The sequence below is a fragment of the Vigna unguiculata genome, chromosome 4 (genome assembly GCF_037176805.1).
Source record: "Vigna unguiculata cultivar grain cowpea cultivar isolate G323 ecotype 2 chromosome 4, ASM3717680v1, whole genome shotgun sequence".
Lineage (NCBI taxonomy): Eukaryota > Viridiplantae > Streptophyta > Magnoliopsida > Fabales > Fabaceae > Vigna > Vigna unguiculata.
Genome location: NC_140795.1, coordinates 40816911 through 40842280, shown reverse-complemented (window position 1 = coordinate 40842280; position 25370 = coordinate 40816911). Strand labels below are relative to the sequence as shown.

At 34.9% G+C, this 25370-nt stretch overlaps 1 protein-coding gene and 1 pseudogene across 2 annotated transcripts in view; both read right to left on the bottom strand.

Annotated features, from left to right (window-relative positions):
* LOC114180280 (receptor-like protein EIX2) overlaps positions 1 to 16429 on the bottom strand; it is a 54977-nt gene extending 38548 nt beyond the window's left edge. Inside the window, exons 1-2 of the mRNA XM_085672152.1 lie at positions 15325 to 16429; positions 12991 to 15178 (exon numbers count right to left, since the gene is read on the bottom strand). Of these exons, the coding sequence (XP_085528278.1) occupies positions 13009 to 15178; positions 15325 to 16376 (3222 nt within the window). The 5' untranslated portion in view covers positions 16377 to 16429 and the 3' untranslated portion in view covers positions 12991 to 13008. The remainder of the gene's footprint in view (positions 1 to 12990; positions 15179 to 15324) is intronic.
* Positions 101 to 8176, bottom strand: LOC114181724 (receptor-like protein EIX1; annotated as a pseudogene). Its single transcript, XR_014994604.1, has 3 exons — positions 6493 to 8176; positions 862 to 2473; positions 101 to 255 (listed from the first exon to the last, which is right to left on the bottom strand). The product of XR_014994604.1 is annotated as a receptor-like protein EIX1 (transcript).
* Positions 16430 to 25370: the final 8941 nt, after the last annotated feature.

The following is a 25370-nucleotide window of genomic DNA, read 5'->3' as shown; positions in this document are numbered from 1 at the left end:
ATATTTTAAAAAGTAAAATTGATATATAAAAATATGAAAAAAAAAATCTTCATATATATTATTATATTGATATCGATTATACCATAAAATACAACCAAATCGTAACAAGTTTCTCGAAACAAGATTTTTCAATTTATTCCTTACACACAAAATACTGTAAAGGACAAAACTAAATAAATATCTTGCCCTTGTGCAGCCCGACTTTGATTTCCTCTCTGATCAAGAAGCGTGTAGAGCATCTGCAACACCTGCATTCTTTTTTTAAACAAAAATTAATTCGGTGCATTATAAGATAAAGACATAATATATTTAAATATATGTACGAGTTTTGCGGGATTTTGGAATAACCTTCTCAGCTCTCAGAATCACATGAATTCTTTCATTTTTGTTACTCAGAAATCCTTTAACGAGAAATTAAGGACTAATCCTTCTACGTATTTCCATCTAACTCTTTCATAGTTTAGGGTTAATTTCGTTATGTGATTGTATGCTTGAAGACTAAGGTTATCCGTTAACCATGTTTTCTAATGGTAGTAATAAATAAATAAAAATTTTCTGCATTCAAGAGAGAAACGAAAACTGTTTCGAAAAATTATAGTTAGTAACTGCAGTGTAAGAGAATTGTGGACCATAGAAAGAGATTCTCAGATCCTGAAACGAACAAATATGAACTAAAATGTTACAAAAGATCGCTCATAAAGTACATATGGCTGCATAAAAAATAAGTATAAGCAGAAGAAGTACTGTGATTTGAGTATTATATCTCGCTTTACCAAGTTTCTAGGAGAAATAACTTTTAAAAAACTTAATTCACTCGTTAATAGTAAAAATATGGAATCTCATAAGGGAGCTATAACATACCTTCTGCCTTTGAGCTACGAGAGGAACACTTTGTCACATTCACCAAAACCACGCATATATATAGTTTATGAGTCTGTTCACAAATCTGATGTAATAATTTCTCCAAGGACGCCAAAGTAGTATTGGCTCCAATAAGCCCCAAAATCCAATGAAGTATCCTATCCCCATGCTCATGTAAAATGCCTCATAGAAAACACTATTTTCATTATCATTGAATGTTCCATGTTCATGAGGCTTTATTGTTGTCTGATTTCCATCTCCAGGACAAGTTTTGTTAAGTGGTTCACCACAAAGGCCAACATTCCCTTCAAAACTTGAGACATCAAAGGTTTCAAAGTGTCTTCCTGATGGGATTCTTCCAGAGAGAGAGTTGTGTGACAAATCTAATATGCCAAGAAAATCGATTTCAGAAAGTGAGAAAGGAATTTCACCACTGATGTGATTTCTTGATAAGTCAAGGGACTCTAGGAAACTTAAATTTCCCATCTCTGAAGGAATTTTTCCACTCAGATTATTTCTGGATAAATTCAAAGAAACTAGCCCAACCAAATACCCAATCTCTTTTGGTATTTCACCCGTTAAATTATTACTAGAAAGATCAATGCTTTTGAGAGACAGATGTCGAATTTTGAACTCATGTTCCACACCTTTCCACATCCATCTAATGTTTGACATATAAGCATCCATACCAAAGAACATGTATCCTTGGGCACTAACTACATAATATAAAATAGTATTTCCATTGAAGATGGCAGTCAAATTCTTTAAGCATGTTGGAATTCCTTTTGATAACATATTCCACGAAACATCCAACAACTGCAAGTGCTTCAAATTACAAAGATCATTAGGAATGCTTCCGGAGAAGTTATTCTGTTGCATATTCAAGATGACTAGTTGGTTCATACTTTCTCCAATCCATGATGGTATTGAGCCGGATAATATATTTCCTCTCACATCCAGCACAACTAAATAGCTGCAATTCTTCAACGTAGAAGGAAATTCACCCATCAAATTGTTGTTTCGTAAAACCAATGCATTCAAGTGCACAAGGGAGCCCATGGACTCGGGAATCTTCCCTGATAGTTCATTGTGGCTTAAATCTAGAATCCGTAAATTGTGTACAGAATTCCAACAATCTGGAAGTTGCCCCTCTATTGCATTGTTTGATAAATCTAGAATCATCACGAATGTAGCTCTGCGTTGCTCACAAAATGAAGGCAAATAGGAAAATTTATTTTCATTGAGCAGAAGGAATGAAGCTTGTAGCAAAAATGAGGGAACTATACGCTCAAATTGATTTGAATTCAGAAATATAAGGGGACCGAAAAGAAGCTTTGATTGCAAATTGAAAATTGGACCTGTTAGATTGTTGTGTGACATATCCAAAATTTCTATATTTTGTAGGTTGTTCCAAAACCATTCTGGTACTGAACCGTTAAGCCTGGTATCAGAAATATTCAGGTAAGTTAAGGAGCGTTGAGTCTGCAGCCAACTGGGAAAAGTGGGGCCCAACTTGCAAGATCTTAGTCCCAAGTAAAATAATTGGAAAGGAGGAACCCAATCAGGGTCTAATTTTAGAGACCGAGAGTTATTTGACAAGGATAATTTCTGTTAGTATTTCAAAGGTTGTGAAAGGGATATTTGAAGGGATAGAGAAAATGTGTAGATAGTAGAGTGTGAAAGTTGTAGTTGGAAGGAGTATGTAATTGTAGTAGTGAGAGTGGTGTGTTAGATGTGATCTTAGTTCTTGGCATTCATCAAATGATTGAGTACATGGGTATTTATAGACCTATAGAGTATTCTAGAAAGTGCTAGCCACAACTTGTGTGGAATGTTCTAGATTTTTGCCTATGTAGAATGTTCTTGATATTTTTCTTCATATCTTAGGCTTTTCTACTTTGTTCTAGAACTTTCATTACATTTCAATATTTTTATCTTATGATTTTCTAGATTCTTCTAGAATTTGCATTACACTTTAATACTCCTCCTTGATGCAAATTCAGTAACTCCAAGCATAATGCGTAGTAGTTCAAATCTTGGTCTTGGTAAGGCCTTTGTGAAGATATCTGCAATTTGATCTTCTGTCGGGCAGTACTCAAGTCGTATCTTCATATTTGTTTCCGCTTCTCTGATGAAGTGGTATTTAATTGCTATATGTTTTGTTCTGCTGTGATGCACAAGATTCTTTGTCATTGCAATGGTTGATTTATTGTCACAATTAATTGTAGTAGGGCCACTTTGTTTTTCTCCCATATCTTTGAGTATTCTTCGAAGCCATATAGCCTGACTTGTTGCTTCAGCGGCTGCCACATATTCTGCTTCAGCGGTTGATTGTGCAACCGTGGCTTGCTTCTTTGACGCCCAAGAGAATATCCCCGATCCAAGTGAGAAAGCATAGCCTGAGGTGCTCTTCATGTCGTCCACTGACCCTGCCCAATCACTATCAGTATAACCAAACAATGTTGGATTGCCTGTGGATTTGTACCATATACCATACTCTTTGGTTCCTTGTAGATATCTTAAAATTCTTTTGCCTACGCCAAGATGTATTTGGCTTGGGTTTTGCATTAATCTTGATAAGAGACTTGTAGCGAACATGATATCTGGTCGTGTAGCCGTCAGATAAAGTAGACTTCCAACTAGACTCCTGTATCGAGATGCATCGGCTTCTGGTGCTCCATCCACCTTTTGTAGTTTTTCATTTGTCACTAGTGGTGTGCTTACAGGTTTGCACCCGTACATCTTAAATTTCTTCAGCAAATTTTCTGTGTATTTCTTTTGTGAGATGAATATTCCATCATCTCTTTGACTTACCTCTATGCCGAGGAAATAACTCATCAAGCCAAGATCAGTCATCTCAAAGGTCTTCATCATATCTTCTTTAAACTCCATCAACATCTTTTTGTTGGTTCCAGTATAAATAAGATCATCTACATATAGAGAGAGTAAAAGAGTATCCTGACCTTGTGTCTTGATGTATAGTGTAGGCTCACTCTTGCTCCTCCTGAATCCTTGATTGTGAAATATTGATCGATTCTGCTGTACCATGCACGAGGAGCTTGTTTCAGGCCATATAAAGCTTTCTTCAATCTCAACACTTTGGCTTCTTGGCCTTTAACCACAAATCCTGGTGGTTGCTCTATATAGATCTCTTCTTTAAGAACACCATTGAGGAATGCAGACTTGACGTCTAATTGGTAGATGCTCCATCCTTTTTGTGCTGCAAGGGCTATTAGAGTTCTTATTGTGTCTAGTCGAGCAACTGGAGCAAATGTCTCATTGTAATCTACTCCAGGTTGTTGTGAATAACCCTTAGCTACCAACCTTGCCTTGTGTTTGTGTATGGTACCATCGGGGTTTAACTTTGTCTTGAAGACCCACTTAACTCCGATGATATCTTTATCTTTTGGACAATCTGCTAGCTCCCAAGTGTTGTTTTTCTCTATTGTCTTTATCTCTTCTTTCATTGCCTTGACCCATTCTTCTTGTTTAACGGCCTCTTCAAAGGTTCCAGGCTCTAGTATGGCCAAGTTGCAAGATTCATAGATGTCTGTTAGAGATCTAATTCGTCTCGGAGTAGATTCAGGTGATGATTCTTCTTGATCTTGAATTGATGTTGGAGTTGCAGGAGATTCTGGAGTTATAATGGTATCTTGATCATTATCTTCTTGGCTTGTACTTGGTTGATTGTTGGGCATGTATATTGTCTTCCTTTCAATTTGTTCCTCTTCCCAGTTCCAAGTAGCGCTTTCATCTACTTCAATGTCTCTACTGATAGTTAGCTTCTTTGTTTGAAGATTATAGACTCTATAGCCTTTGGATTGTGTACTATATCCCAAGAAGATGCCTCGTACGGTCTTGTCTTCTAGTTTGTGTCTCGTTTGGTCTGGAACATGAATATAGCAAACAGATCCAAATACTCTTAGATGTTTAGCTGATGGTTTCTTACCGCTCCAGGCTTCAATTGGAGTTTTGTCTTGAACTGCTTTAGTAGGACATCTATTGAGTAGGTAGACCGCAGTGTAGACTGCTTCTGCCCAGAATGTATTTGGTAGTCCTTTCTCCTTCAGCATTGATCTCGCCATCTCCATGACTGTGCGATTCTTTCTCTCCGAAACACCATTTTGTTGTGGGGTATATGCGACTGTAAGTTGTCGTTCTATGCCTTCATCTTCACAGAATTTGTCAAACTCACGAGATGTGTACTCCTTTCCACGATCACTTCTAAGTACTTTTATCTGTTTTCCACTTTGTTTCTCGACAAGAGCCTTAAATTTCTTGAATATTCCAAAGACTTCTGACTTTGCCTTTAAGAAATAGACCCATGTCATTCTAGAAAAGTCATCAATGAAAAGGATGAAGTACCTGTTGTTGTGATCTGAAGGCGTCCTCATTGGTCCACAAACATCGGTGTGGATTAATTCTAGTAAGTCTTTTGCTCTCCATGCTTTGTCTGTTGAGAATGGTAATCGGTGTTGCTTGCCGAGAAGACATCCTTCGCATGATTCATTATTCTCCTTCAAGTAAGGAAGATCCCTCATCATGTTTTTCTGATATAGAAGCTTTAAGGCATGTGTGTTGAAGTGGCCAAATCTCCTATGCCAAAGCCATGAAGTCTTCAACTTCCGCCTTCATGGCAATATTAGTTCCAGGTTTGAAGCTTATGGGAAAGCTTTTATTTCTCTTCTCCATTTTTACTTCACCAATTTCTATCCTTCTATTGTCATAAATTTTGCATGTATCTTTCTCAAAGTGAAGAGAATACCCATTCTCCATCATTTGGCCAATACTTAAAAGATTTTCTTTAAGATTGGGAACTAATAAAACATCCTTGATGAATTTCGTACCTTTCTTTGTCTCCACCATGACAGTTCCTTTGCCTTGAGACTCCACTGTGGCGCCATTTCCAAGTCGAACTTTGACATTGACAGATTTATCAATGTCTTTGAAGATGCTTTGATCTTTGGCCATGTGATTGCTGCATCCACTGTCCAAGTACCAATTTCCTTCTCCACTATGAGATTCTTGATTAGCATAGAATAAACGTTGCTCCTGATTATGTTCTTCAGCAAAGTTTGCTTGGTGCTTATTTTTATTACGACAATACTTCTCCACGTGACCAGGCTTCTTGCAATAATGACATATTGGCTTCCCACGATGCCAACAGTCCTTTTCTGCATGACTTGACTTATTGCAAATGCCACATGGAGGATATTTATCTTTCTTGCTTCCAGAGAAATTTCTAGAATCTTGTTAGTATTTCAAAGGTTGTGAAAGGGATATTTGAAGGGATAGAGAAAATGTGTAGATAGTAGAGTGTGAAAGTTGTAGTTGGAAGGAGTATGTAGTTGTAGTAGTGAGAGTGGTGTGTTAGATGTGATCTTAGTTCTTGGCATTCATCAAATGATTGAGTACATGGGTATTTATAGACCTATAGAGTATTCTAGAAAGTGCTAGCCACAACTTGTGTGGAATGTTCTAGATTTTTGCCTATGTAGAATGTTCTTGATATTTTTCTTCATATCTTAGGCTTTTCTACTTTGTTCTAGAACTTTCATTACATTTCAATATTTTTATCTTATGATTTTCTAGATTCTTCTAGAATTTGCATTACACTTTAATAATTTCTGTAATTTGGAAAAGTTGGAAAGATGGGATTCAGTGAATCACCCTCCAAATGATTTCCATCCAAGAACAACATCAGCAACTCAGATAACAATCCAATGCTTTTAGGTAATGTTCCTGTAATGTTGTTAAGGGATAAACCCAAATACTGAAACACGTGTCTGTTGCACCATGATGAATTCTGAAAAAAGATAGAAATATTCCCACTCAGCTTGTTGCTTGAGAGATCTAAACTCTGCAATGTGCACATGTTCCCAAAGAAAGATGGAATCTCACCTTGCAGTTTGTTATGAGAGAGGTAAAGAACTTCAAGAGAGTTCATTACTTTCCCAAATCCATCAGGAATGGGGCCTTCCAACATGTTATCATAAAGTTGAAGTGTACGAAGATTGGTAGTGGAGTTGAAGAGCCAGTCAAATATGGATGATGATTTCAACATATTTGAGGAGAGATCAAGCGAGGCAAGGGAAGATGAAGAGTTCGCAGTTGTAATAGCTGATATGACAAAATTATCATCTCTAAGACTACAATTTCTCAAATAAAGATTTTGAAGTTTTGAAGTGAAGATGGAAGTACCTTCAAATGATGTCATATTATTGTAAGAAAGGTCAAGGGTAATTAGAGAAGGAAAATTTGAGTAGAGAGGAGGCGAATGGATGTTATTATGAGAAATATAAAGCGCTTGAAGATTAAGGCTAAAGTTTGACAATAATTGATATGTTGAGGATGTGAGCATATTAGAAGAAAGATCAAGGATGGTAAGGGAATTGGAAAAGTTGGAACGTGAATAAAACAGAGAGTGAATATCGGTATCAGAAAGAGAACAACCAACTAGTCCCAACTCTTTTAAGTTTGAAAAAACAATGGTTGGCAACCAGTGAAGATTATATAAAGAATACAAGGCTAGATTTGTTAGGCAATGGAGATTAGACAACCATTCTGCATCCTTAGGTTCGATATACAAACTGCCAGGAAGTCGAAGAGTGTGCAAGAAAGGAAGATTTCCAACCTGGAATGGGAGTGCTCCATAAAATGAATTTGCACTGAGATCAAGATACCTCAACTGTGACAGATTTCCAAGTTGACGAGGGAGCTCCCCATCCAGATTATTGTAACTGAGATCCAGATACCTTAACTGTGCAAGACTTCCAAGTTGATAAGGTATTTTTTGCCATAGAATATGGTTGCCTCTTAGATCTAGAGACAGTAAATTTGTGAGGTTTCCAAGTTGGGTGGGAATGCTGCCACAAAAATAAGAATATGAGAGATTGAGATATCTTAAGTTGGTAAGAGAGCCCATGAGTTGTGGGATGAAATTCCCTAAAAAAAGATTGTAGCTGAGATCTAAATGTTGAATATTTTGCAAGACAAACAATGAAGTGATATTGAGTGTACCACTCAAATAGTGTGCATCGTGACCAGGGAGACGAAGGATGGTTACATGACCTGTTTGTTGGTCGCATTGAATGCCTTCCCATTTGCAACAATCTTGACTGTTGTCGTCATCTCTCCATGAAGACAGCACGCCATAGAAATCCACGAGGCTATATTTGAAGTTCAGAAGTGCTTGTCTTTCCCTGTCAATGCACTTTATTTCTGCACTACTGTTGAATCCGATCATGGATCCTGCTGCACCACGCAGCAAGAGCGGGAGAAGTACATAAAACAGTTTCAGATAATGATTAGGCATTATGTAGTTGCTGATATAAAATAGTAAACAGTTGTTGTGAACTATTATTCATGACAACACTGATAAAATTTATATGCCTCATAGTCTGTCTGGCTAATCGACACAGAGCCGTTCATTATACTCCAAGAAGAACCTATACATTACGTTATATATTTTTATTTCTTTTTTGTATGTTTTGTTATTCCAATACTTGATACTTTTTATTAGCTGGATTCTTTTTCTAACGTTTTATAAATGTTCAAGCATTCTTCTAATTTTAAATTAAAGATTAATTTAAAAATTAGTTTTTTAGTAATTAAAATTTTGGTAATTAATATTATAAATTAATTTAGACTCTAATTTACAAATTAATTGTAATGTTTATTTATAATAGAAACTATTTTAAATATTACTAATTTTTAATTCATAAATTATATTAAAACTAATTAACTTTTATTTTTAAAATTAATTAATATTTAATGATTTTTTTATAGTGTTTTTGTTTTGCTCTCTCCACCCTTCTCATTAACAGAAACAGAAAATTTATCATATTTCTGGATATTTGCGTAGGGTATATTTGAAACAAACTTGTATACGTGCTTTTAAAAACATGAATTTGATTTTTTATAAGTAAAAATTAATGTGTATACAAAATAAAAAAATTATATATATATTCTATGAAATTAACACATGAATTACTTCTCGAAATAGATTAATTTTAATTTATGGGAGAAACTAATTTTAATGCTTCTACTAAAAAAAAATAATGTTAACTAGTAAGAGGTTATTTCTTTTGGTATATGGTTGCGGTATTCTCTACAATTTAAATTTCGTTTTCTTACATTTTTTTTTCAAAATCAAATTTTAAATTATTTTATGGTTCTTCATGTCTTTTCTTTATTCCGAGTTGTATATTTGAATCAAAAAGAGGACAACATATTGTGAAAATTCTCCATGATTTAATTTTAATAAACTTTTATGAAGACTTGATTTTAAAATAAAAAGTCTGTGCAATTGTTTTAGTTTCCAAATTTGATGCGATTTGTAGCATCCGAACAAAACTAAAGAGGTATATATACTTAAAATTTCAGGATTGGCTCTAGTGAGTTGTATTAACTAGTACTATATGCTTCCATAAAAACACAAGAGAATGAGTGGGCTAGTTCAAAATTTACTAAATCTAATTATATTTATCATGATGTACTCCAAAACTAAGATAATAAAAACATCAATAATCGATAAACATATTTTAAAATAAATATGTTCTATGTGAGACGAATATATTCCTCAAATGAAAACGTATATATCATCGTAAAATGTCACACATGTATATATTATAAGGAAAATATATATTCAAATTAAAAAGTATTTTATATGTCTCTTTACTTTCATTTTTTTCTTTTTACACACTAATAAAATTTATAATATACCACTTAGATAAAATTACACAAAAAAACAAAAATTAAACTAATAATTAAAATTTAAAATAAATTTTTTGTTTTTTGAACTACAATATATATTGAATCATGATAACAAAACTTATAACAATCACGTTAAACTATTATATAATAGTAAATAAAATTTGTTTAAACAGTGACGATCACACGCATATGTTTATTTATTTATCCCTTGTCCTGATTTAGATGATTTTGTTTTGTAATTGTCTTGATTGTTCTGGAGTTTTACTGATTTTTCATATCGTATGTTTCGCCATTGGTTTTTGGTTGTCTGATTTTTCCATGTTGTCCCTTGATTTGCCTTTTTTGGTTTTTTGGATTAGAGTTTCTTTAATATTATGTGTTTATGAAGTGTGTTATTGTGTATTGTTTGTACCATTTTCTGTGATAACTAACGGATTAATTCGTCATCATGTTCTTTTGCGAGAGGAGTTCCACGCTGCAACCCATTTTCATGTTTGGGGTCTGTTCGACCACACCCGTGTTTAGCATACTGGCCCTATCTAAAATTATTTACAAAATTGTATTACAATTGTGCTGGAAAAAACTTTACTAATCATTAAAGAATGTAAAAATTGTAATTCCTTAAAATATAAAACACAGGATTTAGTCATATTAATGGATGGTCAAAAAAGAATCTAATAATAGATGAAATAATAACATGACAAATCTCGCTAATATTAAATTCCAACACATGATTTTAATATTATATTAACAAGTAAATTTTAAATTTAATTCAATTATACAAATTCGACAAGTAAAATAATATTTACATCCATTTATATATTATAAACTCGCTTAATGATTCGAAATTTTCAACACCCCGTCACATCTTCTCTCTATTATCATGACATTGATGGTCTTTCCGAAAGATTTCACTAAGCATGGAATATGAAAGTTTAATTTATCTTTATACAAAATTTCTGCAAAGACTTTTAAAAATCTATCTATTGCAATTTCCCGAATTATTTTATATACAAAATTTCTGCATAGACTCTTGAAAACTTTTGCAAAGACTTCTCAAAAGTTATGTAAATGTTTCAATTCCCGATTGATGCGTATAAGATTCAGTTTTCGAACCCATAAATACAACTATTTTTAGAAATACAACTATATATTTTGACTTCAACAAGTTTACATACTAGCTTTATTACAAAAAATAGTAATAATAACAAGTTTTCAGCAATATTTTTCACTGTATATTTAGAAAATTGGCACAGATTCTCATAGAACTCGTTAGGTGTAAGCGATATATTCACTTCAAATTATCACCAAAATTTGAAATTTTGAACTGAAGTTGAAGCTACCTTGAAAGACCAATGACGTCACATTATTATCAGAAAGGTCAAGGATCACAAGAGAACGAAAGCTTGAGTAGACAGGAGATGACAAAGTAATGTTATTATCAGAAAGACAAAGCTCTTGAAGAATAAGGCTAAAGTTAGAGAATAATTGAAATGTTGAGGATGTGAGCATATTAGAAGAAAGATGAAGGATGGTAAGAGAATTGGAAAAGTTGGAAGGTGAATAAAATAGGGATTGGATATGGGTATCTGATAGAGATATATTTCATATATCTTCTCTGTTGTTTTCCCCCTTCTGTTTTTCGTTCTGTTATTCTGTTTTAGTTTTCTGTTACCTTCCCCAACTGTATGCTTGTGTTATATAAGGCCAAGCTCTGATATTGTAAAGACACACTTTTTCATTCAATGAATAACAGAAGCCATTTCCTTCTCTCTTTCTTAGGATCAACTCTTTTAGCTTTGGACTATGAATCATTTGCAACCAATCAGGGTTATGTAAACCATTGAAGGCTAGATGTGTTAGGAAACTGAGATTAGACAACCACTTTCCATCCTTAGGTTTGACATCAAAATCTCCACCAAGTCTAAGAGCGTGCAAGAAAGGAAGATTCCCAACCTGGAATGGGAGTGCTCCAGAAAAGGAATTTCCGCTAAGATCAAGGTACCTCAACTGTGACAGATTTGCAAATTGAGAAGGGATTTTCCCATCAAGATTATTTGCAAATTGAGAAGGGATTTGCAACTGTAGACAGCATGTGGTAGTCATCTATGAGGCCATGTTTGAAGTTGAGGAGTGTCTGTCTCTCCCTCTCAGTGCACTTTATTTCTGAGCTATTGTGGAATCCCAGAATAGGTGCTGCAGCATGCATGAGAAGCAAGAGAAGTGCATAAAATCGTTCCATGAAATGAACACAGCAAAAAACAGAGATCCTCAAATGTTATCAGCTTATTCTAAGTTGTGAAAGTGTGAAAGGCAGAAGCACGAATGATTGGTTATATAAGGAATTGGGGAGAGTAGAGTGGTGGCGGTTGGCATCTATTAATTTTCACCGCTCACATTCACAACAGTTAATATTTAAAGCATCGAAAAATAGAAGTTTAATTGTCTTTATATTTTTGAAGACTTGCAATTTAAAAGTTTATGCAATTGTTTCAAATTCTAAATTTGATGTGATTGTACAAATAATTTTCTAACCCGTTAAAAGAGTTAGAAAAAGATATATAATACAACAATAATATATATTATATACATAACTATACTTTTTGTAATTGATTAAAAGAATTAAATTCACATATCTCTGTATATGAAAGACTACGTTAGTCAAAAGATTCGAATAGAGACTAATTTTAAATTTTACTAAAACTCGAGGAACAAAAATATATTTAACCCTAAATTTATTTACAATTCTTTTCAGAATATTTGTAACTTTTTATCACAACTGCAAAAAACAAAAAGGAGATGTACCTATTCATCAATCAAGTGATGGTATAAACTTCACACACATGGCTATCAACGGTGCTTTCCTTCTTCCGAGATCAATCAGAAGTGCCTAGTACAACTGCAATAGCCTACAAATTTTGTATAACCGTCAATTGGTTTATTACAACATAAATAACGACGGAATTATATTTGACTTTGTCAAATTAGAATATATTATTTTAACTAAATCATTTAATATGATAATAAATTAAATATTTAACAATATTTTATACCAAACGCATTTTAAAAAATCATAGTTACGAAAATTCAACATTCTTCTTTTAAAGTAAAAATATCATCTGAGAAAATATGTTACATGATCAGATACAAAATAAATATTTCATCATTGAATTATGAAACATAATATTCATTCATGAAATCTATTGTTTCTTTTTTCCCTTCTGTAATACACTTGCGTTAAAACAATAAGTATTATTTATAGTAAGGGTGATTACTAAAATTGTTAAACTAGGATGAACAAATAAATTACTTCTCCTAATACTTAGATTATATTTAATTACAGTTTTTTGATCAAAATATGTATTCTGATTTCTTTATTTGTGAAGCAAATATTGATATATTTGACTAACATACCTTTTTCCTGTAATCAGGTCACCTACACTTGCCACATTGTTCATACATACCGATTGTCAATCTGTTTAAGAAGTCCAGATAAGCATTTTTCCAAGAACTCCAAAGTAGTATTGGTCCTAATAAGCCCCAAAATCCAGTGAAGTATCCAATCCCCATGCTCATGTACAATGCCTCATAGAAAACACTATCTTCATCATCATTTATTGCTTCCCCTTCCGAAAGTTTTCCTGTTGTTTGATCTCCGTCTCCATAACAACTTTTGTTAAGTTGCTCACCACAAAGGTACATATTTCCTTCAAAACTAGATGCATCGAAGGTTTCAAAATGTCTTCCTGATGGGATTCTTCCAGAAAGAAAATTGTGTGACAAGTCTAATTTGCCTAGATAGTCAATTTCAGATAGAGGAAGAGGAATTCCTCCACTGATTTGATTTCTTGATAAGTCAAGGGATTCCAGTGAACTTAAATTTCCTATCTCTGAAGGAATTTTTCCACTCAGATTATTTCTTGATAAGTTCAAAGAAACTAACCCAGCCAAATATCCAATCTCTTTTGGTATTTCACCCGTTAACTTATTACTTGAAAGATCAATGCCCTTAATTAACTCTGGATTCTTGAACCTCTGTTCCACACCTTTCCATATCAAGCTTATGTTAAAGGGATACTCTTCCTCCAAAAAATAGCCTAAAATTATAATATAATTGATATTTGTGAAATACACAGGATTTAGAGTGCCACGTCTGTGCATGTCCTTTTTAGACATGGCAGTCAATTCCTTTAAGCATGATGGAATTCCTTTTGATAACATATTATTCGAAAGATCCAATAATTGAATATAGTTCAAATAACAGAGTTGAATAGGAAGATTTCCAGAAAAGTGATTCTCTCGCATGTTCAAGATTATCAACTGTTGCATGCTTTCTCCGATCCATGATGGTATGGGGCCGGACAACATATTATTACCCACATCCAACATCATTAAATTGCTGCAATTCTTCAAGGTCGAAGCTAATTCACCTGTCAGGTTATTGTTTCGTAAAACCAAGACTTTCAATTCAACAAGGCTGCCCATAGACAAAGGAATCCTCCCTGACAATTTATTGTTGCTTAAATCAAGATACCCTAACCGATCAACAGATGTCCAACAGTCAGGGAGCTGTCCCTTCAGTTGATTGTTTGACAAATCTAAAATCCACATTTTGGAGTTGCCTTGGTTACATATGAATGAAAACAGATATGAGAATTTATTGTTAGAAAGCCTCAATTTTGAAGCTTGTAGTAAAAACGATGGAATTTTGCCTTCAAACTGATTTGAATTTAGAATTACCGATGGTGCATAGTGAAGCTTCAATGATATATTAGGAATCGGACCACTGAGATTGTTGTGAGACATATTCAATGTTCTCATATTTTGCAAGTTGTCCCAAACCCAATCCGGTACGTAATTAAGCCCATTGTCGGAAATATCGAGGTCACTTAACGAACTTTGAGTATGGAGCCAACTAGGAAAACTAGGACCCAACTTGCAAGATCTTAGTCCCAAATTTTGTAACTGGAAAGGTGGAACCCAAGTAGGGACAAATTTTAAAGACAATGAGTTATTTGACAAAGATAAGTACCTTAATTTGGAAAAACTGGAAAGATGGGATTCAGTGACGTCACCCTCCAAGCAATTTCCATCCAATAACAAGTACTCCAACTCAGATAGCAATCCAATGCTTTTAGGTAATGTTCCTGTAATGTTGTTAGAGGATAAATCCAAAATCTGAAACACGTGCTTGTTGCACCATGATGAATTCTGAAAGAAGCTAGAAAATTTTCCGCTCAGCTTGTTCTTGGAGAGGATTAAACTCTCCAATGTGCAGATGTTCCCAAAGAAAGATGGAATCTCACCTTGCAGTTTGTTACCATGGAGGTCAAGAACTTCAAGAGAGTTCATCACTTTCCCAAATCCATCTGGAATGGGACCTTCCAACATGTTATCATGAAGTTGAAGTGTACGAAGATTGGTAGTGGAGTTGAAGATCCAGTAAAATATGGATGATGATTTCAACAGATTTGAGGAGAGATCAAGCAAGGCAAGAGAAGATGAAGAATTCGCAATTGTAGTAGCTGATATGAGAAAACTATCATCCCTAAGTCCACAACCTTTTAAATAAAGATTTTGAAGTTTTGAACTGAAGTTGAAACTACCTTGAAAGACAAACGATGTCATACTGCTATAAGAAAGGTCAAGGGTGACAAGAGAAGGAAAACATGTGTAGAAATGAGATGACAAAACAATGTTATTAGAAGCAAGATAAAAAGCTCTTGAAGATTAAGGCTAAAGTTTGACAATAACTGAAATATTGAGGATGTCAACATATTATAAGAAAGATCGAGGATGGTAAGAGAATTGGAAAAGTTGGATGGTGAATAAAATAGAGAATGGATATGGGTATATGAAAGAGAACAATCAACTAGCCTCAACTCTCTCAGCATTGGACTATGAATCATCAATTGCAACGCGTCAGGGTTATGTAAACCATTGAGGGCAAGATGTGTTAGGGAACTGAGATTAGACAACCACTTTGCATCCTTAGGTTTGACATCAAAATAACCACCAAGTCTAAGAGTGTGCAAGAAAGGAAGATTCCCAACCCGGAAGGGGAGTGCTCCAGAAAAGGAATTTTGACTAAGATCAAGATACCTCAACTGTGACAGATTTCCAAGTTGACAAGGGAGTTTCCCATCCAAATTATTGCAACTGAGATCGAGATACCTTAAGTGTGTAAGGCTTCCAAGTTGGACAGGAATGCTGCCACCAAAATTAGAATAGGAGAGATTGAGATATCTTAAGTTGGTTAGTGAGCCCATGAGTTGTGGGATCTCCTTCCATTCAAAAAGATTGTAGCTGAGATCCAAATGTTGAATATTTTGCAAGGGAAACAATGAACTGATATTGATTGCACCTCTCAGAATCTGTGTATCGTGACCACGGAGACGAAGGAAGCTTACATGACCTGTTTGATGGTCGCATTGAATGCCTTTCCATTTGCAACAATCTCGACTCTTCTCATCATCCCTCCATGTAGACAGCATGTCATAGGCATCTATGAGGCCATGTTTGAAGTGGAGGAGTGCCTGTCTCTCCCTCTCAATGCACTTTATTTCTGTGCTATTGTTCAATCCGAGAATGGATTCTGCAGCATGCAGCAAGAGCAGGAGAAGTGCATAACAGAGTCTAGGAAAACAAGTAGTCATTTGGTGATATGAAATACGTAAGAGTGAAATAAGGATCTTGAATTTGATCAGCCTACTCTTAATCGTGAAGTGTGAATGGCAAAACCAAAACGATTGAATATATATAAGCGTTCTGGTAGAGTATAGTTCTTGGGGTGGTGTCATTTTTCCACCAAATATGCTTTTTGATGCACCCACTACTTTTAATTACATGCACTCAAAATACCATCATCATATTCATGTGTAGAATTTTTGTTGGGCTCCGTGCGATCAAACAGAAAAGGAGTTTTCACACCAATAACTTATGACAAATAGACTAACATGTTTCATAACTAACGTCAAATGTTTCATACTATTATTATTAATAAAATAATGCCAGGAAACGTGAAGGAGGCTTTGAAACAGTTTCAGTACAATAGAAACAAGAGATGAAGAAAAATAGTTATTATGATTGTAACGTTGAATATTTACCGAGAATATGAAACATGTGTACATGAATTGAACAAATTCATTGTTGCATTCAATGTCTTGCCGTTTGCAGCAATCATGACCATGTACACATCATGTCACACGCATACGACTACGGACACGCCTCTTGGAATTGATTCTTACATATTCTTGTCATTCTTCAAAAAAATAAAAAACAAAAATAGAATGTACAACCATTTTTTAATAGCAATATAATTGTGAAATTAACTGATTCGTATGTTAATTCCGGGCCAATTAAACTCTTCTTCAAACGTGCAAGTTGCTAATTAATAAACTTTCAGGAGATAATTTGACAGAAAAAATGGATGTTGAATTGTATATCGTTCTATTGTTTTGATTCAAGTTATATATTACACACATCAAATAAACAGAATAATATTTAAATAAATTTATTAAATTTATGAATTGACATACTACGATTAATATTAACTGTATTTATTTATTATCATTCGCGGCGACACAAGACCCTTAACTAGAAATAAATAAATAAACGGTGTGTTCAATCATGTTAGGTTTAGAGTTATTAGAAAAGTGGTGTTGAAAATAAAATATAAAATTAAAAGGGAACGACGTTAGAAATGTATTATGCAAAACAACTCAGTGAAATCAGAGTCTAGAAACAACATTTTGACATAAATTACTTACTAAAAACATTCAAACTATAACACTGAATACATATTTTGCACTTGTATAGATACCAATCATGATTTCCTTCACCCGAGATCAATCGGATGCGCGTGTAGCACAACTGCAATAACCTGCAATTTTTGTATAACCATTGATGTCGTTTATTACATCATAAATAAAGACGGAATGTGTCAAATTGTACATGAATGCAATTAAGTATCTGAATTCTACATATAATTAAACTGTAACTGTTTCAATAAATTATACTAATCATTACCAACAAGACGTACTCATGTAAGATAAATGATATCTCTATTTCCCATAACTAGTTTTTATTGGAAAATAACGTAATTTTCTCGTTAAGAAAGAAAATCAGCAATTTCTTATAATGTTCCTCCTCAAATTATTGTTGACAAATAAGTCTTTTTGATAGACACTCTTTGTATTCATATTTATTGTGTATTGAAATAAAGCACTCCATGGTCCTTTTATAGGCCTTTGAACATGACCCTTCAACTACATTCATTAAATATAACTACTATCTAACTCACAATTAATGAACTCTATTGCATGCTTAATCATAGCTAGACCCATTCTCAACATTTTGCAATCTTCTAGACAATTAATATAGCAACTTCCAACTACTCACATTTAAGTTTACCTAACAAAATCCTCCTGTAAACTTAAATGCTCTTCTTGTCCTTCATTGCGAGTATCATCTTATTGTTCTCGAATAGAGAGGATGGCAGCGGTTTTGTAAACATATCTGTAGCTTGTGCTCGACTTTCAACGTGCTCCAACTCTACATTTCCTTCTTTCACTTGTTCTCTGATGAAGTGAAATCAAACATCAATGTGTTTGCTTCTCTCATGATTGACCGGGTTCTTTGCCAATTCAATGATCGACATGTTATCAACTCGGATCATAGTCCCCTTTTCTTGCTTCAATTCCAGCTTGCTTAGAAGGTTTCTAAGCCAAACTACATGGTAAACACTCCAGGATGCTGCAACGTACTCTGCTTCACATGTTGACAGTGTTACAATGGGGTGTTTCTTTGAAAGCCAGGTGAACGCCATGCTCCCCATGAAGAATACATATCCAGACGTGCTTTTTCGGTTATCAACATCTCCACACCAATCACTGTCTGAGTAGCCGACTAGTCGGTAATCATCTGTCCTAGTATACATCAGACCAAGTGACACAGTTCCTCTCACAAACCTTAAAATTCTCTTTAGGGCCTTCCATTGAATATACCTTGGTTCCTCCATATACCGACTTGCTATTCCAACACTCAACATTAAATCTGGTATGGTATTTGTAAGATACCTCAGACTTCCAATCAGACTTCAGTATTTGCTCACATCAACTCGGTCTCCATCTGCATACTTAGAAAGTTTTGTGCTCGGTTCCATAAGGGTGGAAACCAGGTTGCAACTCGTCATCTTGAACTTCTTTAAGACCTCCTCAACATACCTTTCCTGCGACACAAAGATATCGTCCCTCCCTTGAATGACTTCCAAACCAAGGAAATACTTCATAAGACCTAAGTTGGTCATCTTGAACTCCTTCTTCATCACTTCTTTAAATGCTTCAATCAGCTCAACATTATTCCTCGTGAAGATAAGGTCATCAACATAGAGGGCAATGAACATCACATCTTTTCCTTTCTTCTTTATGTAAAGAGCATGTTCATACGTGCACTACTCATACCCATTCTTCTTGAAGTAGGTGTCAATTCTTTCATTACATGCTCGTGGAGCTTGCTTCAAGCCATACAGTGCCTTCTTCAATCTCAACATTTTCTTCTTTTCGCCTCTTTACAAGTATCCGAGTGGTTGTTCAACATATACTTCCTCCTCCAAGACTCCATTTAGAAATGCTGACTTCACATCCATCTGCAAGATTGTCCATCTGTGTTGAGCTGCTAAGGAAATCAACAACCTGATTGTTTCCATCCTCGTCATAGTCTATTCTTTCCTTCTGCTTGTACCCCTTCACTACGAGTCGAGCTTTATATCGCTCAATTTCTCCTTCAACGTTTGTTTTCTTCTTGTACACCCACTTTATGCTAGTAGGCCGAGCTCCTTTAGGCAGATCGGTTAGCTCACACATGTTGTTGCGTTCAATTGCTCTGATCTCCTCATTCATCGCCTTTTTCCACTTTTCCTCCTGCACAGCCTCTTCAAAGCTCAAGTCTTCTAAATCTGCCAAGAAACATACAACATGTACTTCATCAGTCGAGTTGTATATGTCTTGCAAGCTTCGCGCTCTAGGTTGTAAAGGTTCATCTTCTTCATCAGAAATCTCTTGATTTCTCACAGTTTGTGGTGTATCTATTTCCAAGTTTCTAGACTCCTTCTCCGAGTTGTTCCACTTCCACTCGCTCTCTTCATCAACTTGAACATCTCGACTCATAATCACTTTCTTTGTTATTGGGTTGAATAACCTATATGCCTTGCTCTGATCTTCAAGTTTGGTCCTTTGTTGAGTTGGAACATCACCATAAGCAATGTTGCCAAACACTTTGAGGTGAGACACACTCGGCTTTCTTCCACTTCAGACTTCTTGCGGTGTCTTCTCGTTCAGCTTAGCATGTGGACATCTATTTTGCACATGATGGCATATTGCACTGCTTTCGCCCAGAACTCCTTAGGCACGTTCTTGCTTTTCAACATTGTACGAACCAGGTCAAGTATGGTTCGATTTTTCCTCTCAGCTACTCCATTCTATTGGGGTGAATATAGTGCTGTCAGAAATCTCCTTATTCCTTGCTCCTCACAATACTTCATGAGCTCAGATGAGATGAACTCGCCTCCTCGTCAGACCTAACAGATTTGATAGGCATATCGGTCTCCTTTTCAACCATTACTTTGAACCTTTTAAACACTTAGAACACCTTAGGTTTCTCCTTCAAAAAATACACCCATGTTTTTCTCGAAAAATCATCTATGAAAGAAATGAAATACCTTTTCCCACTGAAAGATTAAGGGGTAATTGGTCAACAAATGTCTGTGTGAATTAATCTGAGTTGTTCCTTTGGCCGGTACTCGGTAGTCCTCAGAAATGAGGTCCTCAGATGCTTCCCGAGCACGCACTCTTAACAAAATTTCTTTTCAAAATCCACAGTCGGGAGTCCTTGCACCATCTCCTTTTTCACCAACTCGGCCAACCCACCAAAATGCAAGTGGCCAAACTGGAAGTGCCACTTCATAGCTTCATCCTTCACGTCAAGTTTCAAGCACCTCTCTTGGACTATTTTCAAATCCAGCTTGTACATCCTGTTCTTCTTCATCTCTACTCGGGCAATCAATCGATCTGACTTGTCTTTCAAGTATAATACTCGATCTTTCATCAGAACCTAGTATCCTTTCTTCATCAGCTGGCCCATGCTCAATATGTTGCTCTTGAGATCGGGTACATAGTACACATCTCTGATATCTCCAACTCGGTTGTTCTTTTGCAGGTACCAGATTGTACCCCGGCCTTTTACTGCCACCTTTGATGCATCTCCAAATGATACGTGTTCAGCGTCAACTTTGGTGAGCTCCTTAAAAAGATTCTCGTTCCCGCACATGTGGTTACTTGCTCCTGTATCAAGGTACCAAACTGAGTTGTCAGAACAACTCAGACTTAGCTCGGCACCTGATCTCCTGGACATCATCAATATTCCTTCTTCCTCAGCATCCTCAGAAAGGAAGTTTATTTCCTTCTTGCTTTCAGATCGGCAGTCCTTCGCGAAATGCCCAACCTTCCCACAATTGTAACATTTAATTCCTGAGTAACAATCTTTGGCAAAATGACCGTACTTACCACATTTGAAGCACTCAACTCCTGAGTTGTTCGTCTGACCTCCTCGGCCTCTACCACCACGACCTCCACCTTGTCCTCGACCATGCCAGTTTTGTTGGCCGACCTATTCTTGACCTCTTCCATATCCTTCTCTGCCTCTTCCACCTCGGCCTCGAGTGTTCTAAGTATAAGGAACCTTCGTCTCCCTAATGGTTGCCTTTGCTTGAGTGCTTGATCAAGGGACTCCTCCTTCTTCTTCCTTCTTCACTACTCATGCGCTTCAAGCGACCCGACAAGCTCTTCCACCGAGAGCACTGTCAAGTCCTTGGATTCCTCTATTGCACAAATTATATTCTCGAAGTCATCGGTTAACGACCTCAAGATTTTCTCCACCACTCGACAAGCGGGCAGTGTCTCTCCATTTCTACCGAGCTAATTCACTACGGTCTCAACTCGGGAGACGTACTCGGCAACCCCTTCATCTTTTTTCATCCTCATCCTTTCAAGCTCGCCTTTGAGAGTTTGAAGCCGAACTTGCTTCACACGGTTATCCCCTTTGTATGCCTTCTCTAGAATATCCCACGCTTCTTTTGAAGACATAGCATTTGCTATCTTCTCAAAGCCAGACTCATCAACAGCTCGGTACAACATGTACAGAGCCGTTTTGTCCTTTGCTCGTGTTTCTTTTAACGTAGCAAGCTGAGCTATCGTCATTTCTCCAACGTCCTCTAGTTCTTGGTGCCCATTTTCGACCACCTCCCATAGTTCTTGGGAACCAAGGACAACCTTCATTTGCAGGCTCCAATTATCATAGCTGACGCCTTTTGATAACTTCGGCAAGGGCATGCTGTTAGCTAAGCTAGCCATCTCGATCAAACTCTCTAACTCACTCAAACACTCAGGCTCTCAAGTTCTGATACCAAATTGTTGACAAACAAGTCTCTCTAGATAAACACTCTTTGTATTTAGATTTGTTGTGTATTGAAATGAAGCACTACATGGTCCTTTTATAGGCCTTTGGACATGACCCTTCAACTACATTCATTATATATAACTACTACCTAACTCACAATTAATGAACTCTATTGCATGCTTAATCATAGCTAGACCCACTCTCAACCTTTTACAATCTCCTAGACAATTAATATAGCAACTTCCAACTACCCACATTTAAGTCTACCTAACAATTATCTTTTATAATAATAAGAGTTAAATATGTTTTTGTCCCTTGACTTTTAGTGAAATATGGAATTAGTCTTCATTTGAAATTTTGGATCAATTTAGTCTTTTATTTCTTCGAAATGCATGGATTTAGTCTTGTTAACCAAATTTTGTTAAGATTATTTGACGTTTTAAACGCGCTTGATAATAATATTTGGTTAGAAAGACTAAATCCATGCATTTTTAAAGATGAAGGACTAAATTGGTTCAAAGTTTCGAATATGAACTAATTTCAAATTTCACTGAAAATTAAGGGACAAAAACATATTTAACCCTAATAATAATAATAACAATAGTCATACTATAAAAAATACGTTTAAATTATTGACAAAAAGATCAATATGTTATATCGTGACCATGATCTTTGTTGTGTTTTCCTAATGTCTGCTCAAAATTATGTTTGTACTGACCGCACAACATATGCATGCAAAAAGAAATAAATACTAAGTGAAGAAACAAATATATTTATATAGTTATATAAATGTTCACAATTTTTGTTCAATTTCACTGTTTAGTAAATGTCCTTCTAAATTGAAATAATTTTCTTATTATTTGTGCTCTTTAAATTACTATAAATTTAAATTAATCATTTTTAAATTTAAATAGTTATTTTATAATTTTATCTTTTTAAATGACTGTTTATTTAAATTTAATTATTTTTAAATCACATTAATTATTCATAATAAACACACACACACACACACACACACACACACACACACACACACACACACACACACACACACATATATATATATATATATATACTAGATATCCTCATATTACATGAATTTTTTTTGTAAATTTATTAAAAAAATTTGCAAGAAAAAACTTTTTTTTGTCATTTTTTCAAAGAATTTTAATTGATAGGTAATTTCTTCGTGGGTAATCATTTCCTACAAAATTATAAAATTTGCAAGTATTTTCTACAAAATTTGTTGCGAAAAGTGTTTTACACAACATATTTTGCAAGAAAATTAGTAGTAATTTCTTGCAAATTCTTTTTCTCGACAAAATTTGTAAGTATTTCCTACGAAAAAATTTTCAAAACAAAATTTACAGGAAATATAAATTTTTTTAGTAGTATATATATATATATATATATATATATATATATATATATATATATATATATATATATATATATAAGATTAATATATTATTCACAAATGTTGTAAAATAAGAATAAATATGTACAAAAAAAAAAACTATCAATATATGATATTCATCCTACGATCAAATATTCTCACCAAAATAAGAGAATTTAACCTTTTTGAATTAAAATGAAAAATTTGTCTAAAAAAATATATATTATTTTTACTAAATCATTTAATATGATAATAAATTAATATTTTTAGCAACAAAATAAAATTTAACTGTTCGAAAAAAATCATATTTAAAAAAAAATCGTTATTCTTCTTTTGACGTAAAAAAAAAAAATCATCTAATAAAAAATTTTACATAATTTGATACACAACTATTTCATCATTATTATTAAACAAAATTAAACACAGTTCAATCATGTAAACTATTTTTTCTTTTTTCCTCTCTCTAAGTTACACACTATAGTTAAAGCATTAAGTGTTATAGTAAAGAGTGATTACTGAATTTGTTAAGTTAGGATCAAATAAGACATACTACTCCTAACAATCGGAATGCATGTAATTTAATTAGAGTTTTCTATTAAAAAATATATATTCCATTTTTTTTTTGAATCCGAGGACTGGTTGATAATGTTAATTTTTACCATTATCCAAGCTATATTTCATTAGCAAAATCATCTCTTCCAAAGCTTTTAACCTACTTAATCCTCAATTTTACCTTACTTTTGTAAATAAATACATTTTGGGTTACATTTATCTACATATACCACTAATCCCCATTTTTTGCGTCCTTTTTGTAGATGGGAAGCTTTGTCCAAAAATCCAGATTAATGAGTGACCCGAAATAGTAAGGAGAAGAAGAAAAATGTCAACAGGAAGCGCCTGGCGACACGAAGCAAGCGCCAGGCGGAACAGACCGCCAGTCAAGCGCCAGCCAGGCGCCCCTGTTACGAACCGCCTGGCGGTAACTGGACACCGCCGGGCGGTAGCTGCCAGTTTTGCCCCCTGTTTGCCCGATACCGCCTGGCGGTGAGACCCTGCCGCCAGGCGCCATTGTTCGCTGATGTGGCAAGTTGGCTCCTTTTCTTCTGTTTTCGCGAGGGGAAAAGTATCTTGGACATTTTGGAGCTCGAACAACACGTCTTGGAGCGCTTGGAGGTCTGCTAGGGCTTGTGGGAACAGCTCCATCTTCCTCTTTGTGTCTCCTTCCTCTTCCATTTCCATTTTGTAAGCTTGAGCTCTCCATGACAATGGAGAGCTAAACCCATTTTTGTTGGGGTTAGATGTAGCCACTGAACTCTTATGTATTTTCTAATGGGTTGAATATATATATGCTTCTTCCATTGATTTCTAGTATCTTTGTTTATGCATTTAAAGCTTGCTTTGTTTTACCCATTCGTTGCATGATATTTGGGTCATTAGGTATTGGAAAATATCTCTTCAAACCTTGAATTGGAACAAGATACCTAATGGAACTTGTATCTAGGAATGGAACTTGACCCATTAGTTGTCTTAAACCCTAATTTGTAAAGCGGGTTTGTTTATTTAGGGATTCAAGGAATTGACTCTAAATAAGGAAACCTAGGCTCATTCAACTAAGGAATTAGAGTTTGAGTAAACTTGTGGGTTGACATTAGTAATTAATGGAGAAGAGTTTTATTGCTTAATATACATGAGAGTGAAGTAGGTGAAGTCTAACTCCAACAATATCAATCCATTGCATTTCTAGCCTTTACCATTTTCTAGAGTCTTCAAATATCCAAGTTCAATTTTAATTGTTTATGAAATATTTACTTTCTTGCATATAAAAACCCAAATCATGAATTTATTCATTAGTTTAAATTAGTCACTAATTACACAACTATTTAGTATACACGAGTCTCTTGGGAAACGATATCCCGGTCTTACCGATTACTACTTGCGCGACTTG